Genomic DNA, 11,001 nt, shown 5'->3' on the forward strand with positions numbered 1-11,001 from the left:
TTGTATGTCAAAAAAAAAAGGGGGGGTTGGTCCTTGATATAAGAAACCATCTACAATGGTTTTGGGGTAGGAATAAAATGATACATGCACTAGAGGTTAGGTACATATTGACAGGGGTGACGGAGCAGGCAATAAACAACTGGAAGGAGGCTGTCAGAGGAAAGAGGGGTGGCGGGAGACACAGGGAGGAATGCAGTGGTTAACTTGAATAGAGGTAAACGCTGTTAACTGTTGGTGCATGGAGGAGATAGCAAACATGTAATGAAACAAAGTATATCATTTCTTGAATGTAAAACTGATGATGTGCTTTTAAACCTTCACTCAATTCACAATAAAAAGGTTAAAAAAAAAAAAATTCTGGGCATGGCTTAGGTGGATTTGCTGCTAATGTTCTCACAAATCTGAAATCAAGGCTGCATTCTCATCTGGAGGACTGACTATGGAAGATCTATGTCCAAGCTTCTTCACGTTCCAGTTGGCAGTTCCTTGAAGCTGTAGGATTTATGACAACATACTTCTTTCAAGTCAGCAGCAATTGAGAGTTTCTGCTACTTCTAGTCTTTTTTTTTTCCTTTTTTTCTCCCTTTTTATTGTGAATTGGGTAAAGGTTTGCAGAGCACATCAGTTTTCTATTCAACAGTTCATACACATTTTGTTTCATCTCAATGACTATAATCTCCACAATGCAGTATCACTTATCCCTCTTTCCTCCTGTGCTTCCTGTTTCCATTCCTTGGAATTATTTTTAATGTTTTACTTTATAATGAATACGTGAAGAAGCTCTTTCTTCTTCCTTTTAGGCTATCTCTAGTATTAGTAAACTGTTGCTGTTGTTAAGTGCCGTCAAGTCAGTTCTGGCTCATGGTGGTGGTGGTTATGTGCCGTGGAGTCGGAACCAACCAATAGCGACCCTGTACAGGATTTTCCGAGGCTGTAAATCTTTATGGGAGCAGAAAGCCTCCTCTTTCTGCCATATTACAGCTGGTAGTTTCGAACTGCTGACCTTAAGGTTTGCAACCTGATTCGTACCCACTATGCTACCCGACCCATAGCGACCCTGTATAGGGCTTCCAAGGAGCCTTGAACCACCAATCTTGTGATTCAAACGAACCTTGTGGTCCAGTGCTTTATCCCAGTTTTTGTAAACTTATATGAGTTTTAAATATCTGGCTCTTACTGACCCATCATAATTCAAAAACACATTCTTTTACTGAATGTCCTTACTTTTCATGGCAACATAGTTAAAAAAGGAGTCCTGGTGTGACACTGTAGGATAAACAATGGACTGAAGGCTGGCAGTTCAAACTCAACAGACACTCCTCAGAAACCTTATACAAGGTCACTAGGAGTCAAAACCGACTTGATGGTACTTAACTAGAATATCAACAATAATTATAACTATGAATAACTATGTCTATAACAAAAGGAACCCTGGTGATACTTACTGTAAGATAAACACTGGAATGCTAACGGCAAGGTTGGCAGTTCAAACCTACCAGGCACTCCACAGCAGAAAGAAGACACTTTTTTGCTCCCATAAAGATTTACAGCCTTGGAAACCCTACACAGGGCTGTTATGAGATAGAATGGACTCGACAGTGGCAGTAGAGTAAATGTATAACAAGTAATTTGTTCCTCTTTGTATCAAGATATGGAAGCCTGGTATAGCACTGCAGGTTAATGCGCTGGACTGAAAGGTCAGCTTGAACCACATAGTAGGCAGTTCAAGCTCACCAGCTGCTCCTCAGAAACCCTATACAAGTTTGCTATGAGTTGGAACCAACTCAACGGCACTTAACAAAAACAAGAGCATATCAACATAATGGTGCAACAGAATAAGTACTGGACTGAAAGGTCAGTTAAACTGCAAGATCAGTAGTTCAACCTCACCAGACATTCCTCAGAAGCCCTTTCCCGTAAAGATTTACAAGCCTGTGCAGGGTCGCTATGAGTCAGAACTGACTCCATGGCACTTAACAACAACAAAAAATGAGTCAGAGCAGATTCAATGGCACTTCAACAACAGTATCAAGATATAACTTGGGTGAATCCATTGTGCATAACAAAATCATATTAAGAATGATTCCTTTATCTTCAAATAGAGCAAGCTATTATTACTAAAGAACAAGGACAAACTTTATATTGAGTAAGTGACTACAAAGCCCTCCCAAGAAAATTAGCCTGGTACGTGGATTAAAAAATCCCAGTCTGACAAGTAATAAAGGAAAGTTACTGGTTTGCAGGCTTGGAGAAAATTTGGGAAACTTCAAAATAAGAGAATTTATTCAAATTTATACATACTAAGTCCTATTGTGATGTTGTATAAGTACTAGACTACTAACTGCAAGGTCAGCGGTTCAAATACACCAGCCACTCCTCGAAACCCTCTTCCAAATTACTCTAAGAATAGACTCAACAGCACTTGACAACTACAACAACAAGTGAAATCAGCAGCCTTGGTGGTGCAGTGGTTAAGCATTCATCTCTAGTCAAAACGTCACAGTTCAAACCAAGAGAAAGGTAAGGCCGTCTGCTCCTATATAGACTGTTGGTTCTTGTTGTTTTAGGGCCATCGAGTCAGTTCCAACTCATAGCGACCCTGTATAGTACTTCTGGTGTGATGCTGTAGGATCAGCAAGGATAGCAAACCACAAGATCAAACCCACAAACTGTTCCTTGGAAGCCCTAAACAGAACTGACTCAGCTGCACTTGACAACAACATAGGTTTTCCACACAGCAGCTATTATATTTGAACCGTCAACCCTGCAGTTCAACCCGGCCTTTTGATTCATTGCTTATCCTGCAGTGCCACACTAGCACTCTCCACAGAAATCCTGAGGCAGTTGTATTCTGTCCTAAAAGGTCATTATGAGTTGGAAATGAGTCAATGACAGTTTGAACTGTTCTGTTTTTACAGGAGAAATATTTTTTAAGGTTTAGTTACTAGTCTTGAGATGAGGAACAAAAAGAAACTTTACAGGTACGATCTGAGATTTCATATTTCAAAAATTAAGGCAGAAATTAATTCTCTGACCATAAAAATTGATCAATACTGCAAGGTTCTAAATTTAAAACCCCAAAGCCAAGGAGGCCCATAATGGTTAATTAACATGTGCTACAACTATGTACATGTTGTTAAGAGCTTTCCATCAGTTCCAACTCACAGCACTCCAGTGTACAATAGAACAAAAGAATGCCTAATCCTGAGCACACTGTTGTAAACACTGTGTCAATCCATCTCATTGAGGATCTTCCTCATTTTCACTTACCCTCTATAAAGCATGTCTTTTTCTAGGGAATGATCTTTCCTGACAACATATTGAAAGTATGGGAGATAAAGTCTCATCATCTTTCTTTTTAAGGAGCATTCTGGCCATACTTCTTCCATGAAAAATGTGTTCATTCGTCTAAAAAACCATACTATATTTTACATTCTTCGTAAACACCATAATTCAAAGGAGTCAATTGTTCAGTCTTTCTTATTTACTCTTTCACGTGTTTATGAGGTGGACTGGAAATACCATGGCTTGGGTAAGGCACACCCTCAGTCTTCAAACTGACATCTTTGCATTTAAACACTTCAATGAGATCTTTTGCAGCAGATTTGTACAAATGAAATATGGCATTTGATTTCCTGACTGCTTCTTCCAAAGGTATTGATTGTGAATCCAAGTAAAATGAAATCTTTGGCAACTCAGACTTTTCTCTGATTGTGGTGATATTTCTTACTGATCAGTTATAAGGTTGAGGTGTAATCCATACTGCAGGATGCCGTTAGTCTTTGATCATCTAAAGTAAGTGGTTCAAGTCCTGTCTACTTTCAGTAAGCAAGGATGTGCCATCTGCATTATCACTAGGTTAATGAATCTCCCTCCAATCCCAGTGTCATGTTCTTCATATACTCCAGTTTCTCAGATTATCTGTTCAGCATACAGATTGACTAAATACGGTAAAAGGACACAACCCTGACATGCACCTCTCCTGATTTGAAACCACACAGCATCCCTTTGTTCTGTTCAAAGGAGTGCCTCTTGGTTTATGTCAAGGTTCCACATGAGCACAACAGTGTTCTGAAATTCCAACTCTTTCCAATATTATCCATAATTTGTTATAACCCACAGACAAATGCCTTTGCACAGTGAAACAAAGGTAAACATCTTTTTAGTATGCTAGCTATGATCCATCTGCTTTCTACAATGATACCCCTCATTCCACATCCTTTTCTGAATTGAACTTGAATTTCTGGCAGTTCCCTCTCAATGTACTGCTGCAACTGTTTTTTAATTATCTTCAGCAAAAATTTACAATATGTGATATTAATGATATTGTTCAATAATGTCTGCATTCTGTTGGATCACCGGTCTTTGGAATGGTTATGATTATGAATCCCTTCTAGTCAGCTGACCAGATGGATGTCCTCCAATACTATATTCATTTGCTGAAACATTTCAATTGGCATTTCATCATCTCCTAGAACCTTGTTTTTCCCCCAGTGCATTCAGTTCAGCCTGGACTTATTCCCTCAATAACATAATTTCTTGGTCATATGCTTCTTCCTGTAATGACTGAACGCTGACAATTTCTTTTTGCTACAGTGACAATGAGTATTCCTTCCATCTTCTTTTGATGCTTCCTATTTTCAGTAATTTGCCCAAAGAATCCTTAAATATTTCAAGTTGAGGCTTGAATTTTTTTCTTCAGTTCTTTCAACTTGAGAAATAAATAATGAACATGTTCTTCCCTTTGGTTTTTCAACTCTAGGTCTTTGCACATTTTTAATACAATACTCAACTTTGTCTTAAAGAGGCCACCCTTTGAAATTCTATTCATTTATCCTTTTACTTTCACTATTCTATGTTCAAGAACAAGTTTCAAAGTCTCTTCAGACTTCAGTCTTTTTTTTTCTTTCCTGTCTTTTTAATGATCTTTTTTTTTTTTTTAATGTTTTATTCTGAATTATGTGATAGTTTACATGGGAGAACATTGATTTTACATTCATTCTATTGTATATCGTCTCATTGCCATGGTTACAATCCCCTCCATGCAATCCTTCCCCCGTGCCCCCAGGTCTTCAGCACACAGTCGCTCTCCCTTTCTGGATCTAAAGTCTCCAGCTGCTCCATTGCTCCACGTCATCATCTCTGGCTCCATTTCAGGCATCACTGCTTCTCTGGGTAGGGTCCGGTCTCTACTCTTCTCCCTTGATGGTCCTAGGGACCTCCGCTCCTAGACTGAAAAGTTAATCACTCCCCTCCTTGCTATAAAACATCTACCTTTACATTTCCAACCCTCACAATCAATCCTGATAACAATTATTCACTATTGTATCACAAGAGCCCCATCTGCATTTCATTGCATCAGCCCTGGCTAGTCAGACTGAATACTACACACTGGAGATTCTACCTTCCTCCAGGCCCTCTGGATCTAGGTTCCCTCTTGAAAGCTTGTAAGCCAGTCACTTCTTGCCTTTGTAGCCCCCCATCCCCCACTTTTGGTAGCCAATGTCCAAGTTGCCCATCCCTGTCTACTCTGTGTATGGAGGGATGGGAATTATTCTTGCTGTTAGGACTTGTTCCCTCTTTTGAGCTACTGCTTCCATAGGTGTAGGTCAAGTTCATCAAATTGAATGAGAATACTTTTTTTTTTTTCTTTTTTCTCCCTCTTCTTTTTACTTCTGGTTGAGCTCTGATCATCCAGTCACTGAAGCCAGGACAAGTGGGTATTATCTGCAAGTATGGGTGTTCTTATGCATATGCCCTCTCATCTTATCAGCTGGACGCTTCACTCTCCGCTCTAGTACTCTGTGGCTATGTCACTATCTCTGGGCCTAAGAGTCCCCAGGTCTTGCCACATTGCTGGCCAACCAGGTCTTCACCCGGGTTCACAGAAGTCTATTGAACATTGTAGGGCTTAGCTCACCGCTTCATTGCTGTTTTTCCCTCACTTCCCCTTATCGGTGTTGAGCGTGGTCACCAATCACAGCGTGTATTCCCATTTAGTCTTAGTTTTGGAAGGGGAGGGGACCCGACCACTTGCCTTGATGTTTCCTGGGCTTTTTAATGATCTTTTGCTTTCTTCACATATGACGTCATTCCAAAACTCAGCTGGTGTTCGGTCATTAGTATTCAATGCATCAAATCTATTTTTGAGATGATCTCCAAGTTCAGGTAGAATGTACTCATGGTCGTATTTTTGCTCTTGGGAACTTGTTTTAATTTTCTTCAGCATCAATTTGAACCTGCATATGAGCAATTGAGGGTCTGTTCCATAGCTGAATTTGTCTGGCTGATGTTAATGAGCTTCTCCATCATCTCTTTCTATAGATACTGTCAATCTGATTCCTTTGTATTATATTCAGCAAGGTCCATGTATATAGTTGCTTGCTGCTTATGTTGTTGAATAAACAGTATTTACAATGAATAAGCCATTGGTCTTGCAAAATTCTGTATGTAATCTCCGGTGTTGTTTCTATCATCAAGGCCACATTTTTCAAGTGCTGAACCTTCTTGTTTCCAATTTTCACATTCCAATCACTACTAATTATCAATGAGTCTTGATTAGATGATTGATCATTTTCAGACTGCAGAAGGTGGTAAAATCCTTCAATTTCCTCATTTTTGTGATTGTTTGGTATGGCAAATTTGAATAATAGTCATATTAACTGGTTTTCCTTGTAGCATATAGATACTATTCTATAACTGACAGCATTGTACTTCAGGATTGACCTTGAAATAGTCTTTATAACATTGATTATAACTCCATTCATCTTCAATTTGTCAATCCTGGAATACGATAGAAAAAAGGCCCATGACAGGTCCATTTCAGCTCTGTAATGCCTAGGACATCAATCTTCATGTGTTCCATTTCACTTTTTATGACATTCAATTTTCCTAGATTCATACTTCGTACATCCCACGTTCTTATTATTAACTTATGTTTGCAATTGTTTCTTCTCATTTTGAATCATCATGTCACATTAGCAAATGAAGGTCTAAAAGACATGCTCCATCCATGTCTTTAAGGCTGACTCTACTTTGAGGAGGCAGCTCTTCCCCTGTCATATTTTGAGTGCCTTCCAATCTGAGGGCTCATCTTCTGGCACTACATCAGACAATGTTCCGCTGCTATTCATAAAGTTTTCAAAAGTAGAACACAGATTCCATCTTCTTAGTCTGTCTTGGTCTAGAAGCTCCACTGAAACCTATCCATCATGGGTGACCCTGCTGGCACCTGAAATACTGGTAGCATAGCATCTAGCATCACAGCAACACATAAGCTACCACTATACAACAAACTGACAGACAAGTGGTGAACTACGTGTGTTTGTTTGCTGCCAATGAGTCAATTCTGACCCACAGTGACCCTATGTATGTACAACAGAACTAAACACTGCCCAGTCCTGTGCCATTCCTCACAATTGTTGGTATGTTTGAGTCCATTGGTGTGTCACTCTATCAATCCACATCATTGGGGATCTTCCTCTTTTTCACTGACCCTCCATTTTACTAAGCATGATGTCCTTCTCTAGAGACTGGTGCCTCCTGATAACACGTCTAGAGTACAAAAGGCGAAGTCTCACCATTCTCACTTCTAAGGACCATTCTGGCTGTACTTATTCCAACACAGACTTGTTTGTTCTTCTGGAAGTGAGGACAGGACCAGTCCCTAGGAGGACATCATAGCTGGTAACATGAAAGGTCAGTGAAAAAGAGGAAGATCTCCAATGAGATGGACTGGCACAGTAGCAGCAGCAATGGACTCATGCACAGCATCGATTGTGAGGATAGCCCACGATTATTTATAGTTTGCACCTTTGATTGACTTTCTGTTACACTGCAATGGTAGAGGTGGACTGGGCAGTTTCTGCATGTTATACATGATGTCACAGTGATTGAATGGCAGCTAACAACAAGGAGTAAAGGTTAAATTATAGAAAATAGATAGTAATGCACATGAATCTTTTCCACAGTCATGCAAATAACTTATATCTGGTGGAGAGTATAAATTTATATAACTCATATTCTCATCTGAGTGTTTTTACATTTTATTGGTTCATTCCATTTTATTGGGTTTTACATTTCATTGGTTCATTCCATTATCAATTAATTGAACAAAATCGTTAACACATGTTCATTTCATATGCTTGTAAGTTTTAACTTTCTGAAAATTATACTTTACAAATCTTTTAAAAAGTCATTTCTATTTGGCTTATAAAATAATTTCAATATGTATATCCAAATGAATATATAAAACATTGTATGGATTTTTAACACAAATATTTAAGATAACTAAGATGTGCTCAATTATCTTGCCTTAATTTTTCTGAGAGCTTAATAAAAGCATTAAGAACTTAAATAAGGAGGTTAAAGCACAGGAAATAGAAATAAGTGGTTGTCAAAATTCATGCTGCTTCCTGATAATATGCATGCATATAATTAAGAGCTGACAGTACATTTTATGTTCAATGTAAGAAAACAAAGAAACAAAAATCTTACCTGTCTATAGTATTTTTCATATACAGGATTCCCACTTGATAGCTAAAATAAATAAATAAACAGAAATTATATGCTATTCAATAACATACTAAATATTTCAAAATTTATTCAACTACCATTTGAGAAATGTTGTTGTTGAGTGCTGCTGAGTCCATTCCAACTAATAGTGACCCTGAATATGGAGTCCTGGTGTGGCACTGCAGGATAATGTGCTGGACCGCAAGGTCAGATTAAACCTCAAGGCTGGCAGTTCAAACACACCAGCCACTCCTCAGAAACCCTATACAGGGTCACTATGGGTCAGAACCAACTCAACAGTATTTAACAACAACAACATACAACTTCCAAGGAGCATCTGGTAGATTTGAACTGCTGACTTTGTGGTTCACAGAAAGATAAAATAAAAATACCCTTGATTTCCAAACACTTAGGTTTGTTTCCTTTTTAGAGTAGAAGGGGATAATGATAAATGTACTGTATGTATAACTGAGAATCGAGTAGACAAGAAATAAAACAAAATTTCTTTAATTATTTTTTTAAATTGGAACTCTTTTCCTCAAGCACAATTTTACCCAGAAATCCATACAACAAATTAAAGGTGAAATGCTTTGACTAAAACCAGTTGAGAGGTCCAAAATACAAGCACTCATTTTCTACCCAAGTGCCAAAGTGCCTATAAATACAACTCAAAACCACTGTGATGATCATCTTGACTTACGCATTAAAGGCATTGACCAATTTCAACACCTTTTTTCACAATAAAAACAATCAGAAAACTAGGAACACAAGTAAAATTCCTCAACATGATAAAGGGCACTTATGAAAAACCCATTGCTAACATCATACTTGGAGTCCTGGTGTAGCCCTGCAGTATAAGCCCTGGGCTGCTAACTGTAAGGTCCGCAGTTCAAACTCACGAGCCACTCTTTGGAAACACTACAGAGGGCCACTATGAGTCAGAACTGACTTGACAGCACTTAACAACAACAACAATCATTACAGAAGGCGACTGCAACATCTTTTTCCCATGGAGTAGCTAGTAGGTTCCAACCCCAAACTTTCTGTTTCCTGGCCGAGTGCTTAACTAAGTACCACCAGGGCTTCTTCAGAAAAGTATTAGAGACAAATATGGATACGACACTGGTTAAAACATGATTATTAGCAAGAGTAATTCTTTTGTTTGATTTTTACTATTCAGATAAGCAATGTAAAGAACTTAATTTTGTTCTAAAGTAAAAATATTTTAGAAAATTTTATTTTTGAAAATAGATTTTGAATAGAACTTATTTTATTGATCCATCAGTGTAATAAGGAGTCCTGGTATGGTACTGTGAGTTAACTGCAAAGTCAGCTTGAACTTCAAGGTTGAAGGTTAAAACTCACCAGCTATTCCTTGGAAACCCTATACAGGAACTGACTTGACAGCACTAAACAACAACAATAGCATAAAAAAGTGACATTGGCAGTCAAAATAAATATTTCAAACACTTACACAATTTCAAGTATTTTCAGTGTCCCCTTTAGTTGGCTGGTTGACTATGAGCCATGGAGTCGGTTTCGACTCACAGCAACCCTGTGTAGGGTTTCTGGGGCTGTAAATCTTCATGGGAGCAGAAAGCCTCATCTTTCTCCCATGGAATGGCTGGTAGTTTCAAACTGCTGACCTTGAAGTTAGCAGCCCAACTCATAACCACTACGCTACCAGAGCTCCTTCAGGACCCCCTACCCTTCTCTAAAATGTTCTGGTTTGAATGACAAATTATATGATCATCTTATTTACAGACCAAGGTGTAAATATTTTACTAAAGAAAGCAAATATAGTAAGTTCCCCTCAATAATGAAGAGTTAAGTTTTGGGGACAATTTAGCTGATTTTTTATACTCAGTATGATTGCATATTGTGTATGGAATCCCAAGCTCCAAATTGTTCACTATTCATCATCACATTACAGACTCATTGGTTACTACACAGTCACATATGAGAAGACATTGGCTCACTAAATGTTCTCAAATTCTCCCTTTGTTGATTATTTTACTAATAAGATGTAGCTAAATGAAAATGGAAAAAGCCATCCAGATTGGCAATTCACTCAAGTAAGATGAACAGAGAATGTTTTGGTATGTCTCAATCGCTCTTTTTTTGCTCTAAAACTTTAAAAAATGAGTAACATTTCAGCACTGTTGTGGTTCTGACTCACTGCAACCCTGAATAGGGTTTCCGAGGCTGTAAATCTTTATGGGAGCAGAAAGCCTCATCTTTCTCCAGCGGAACAGCTGGTAGTTTCGAACAGCTGAGCTTGAGGTTCGCAGCCCAATTCGTAATCACTATGCTACCAGAATTCCTTATTTCAGCACTTGTTGTTTCAGCACTTGTTGTTGTTAAGTACTGTGGAGTCGGTTCCGACTCATAATGACCCTGCACAGGGTTTCCGAGGCTGTAAATCTTTATGGGAGCAGAAAGCCTCATCTTTCTCCCGCGGAACCGCTGGTAGTTTCGAACTGCTGA

General features: G+C 38.6%; 1 protein-coding gene across 1 annotated transcript in view; it reads right to left on the reverse strand.

The window, feature by feature from the left end:
* EPS15 (epidermal growth factor receptor pathway substrate 15) overlaps positions 1-11,001 on the reverse strand; it is a 207,941-nt gene that overhangs the window by 154,502 nt on the left and 42,438 nt on the right. The window contains exon 2 of the mRNA XM_006839756.1: positions 8,497-8,538. Coding sequence (XP_006839819.1) covers positions 8,497-8,538 — 42 coding nt within the window. The remainder of the gene's footprint in view (positions 1-8,496; positions 8,539-11,001) is intronic.

The sequence above is a fragment of the Chrysochloris asiatica genome, unplaced genomic scaffold (genome assembly GCF_000296735.1).
Source record: "Chrysochloris asiatica unplaced genomic scaffold, ChrAsi1.0 scaffold00026, whole genome shotgun sequence".
Classification (NCBI taxonomy): Eukaryota; Metazoa; Chordata; class Mammalia; order Afrosoricida; family Chrysochloridae; genus Chrysochloris; species Chrysochloris asiatica.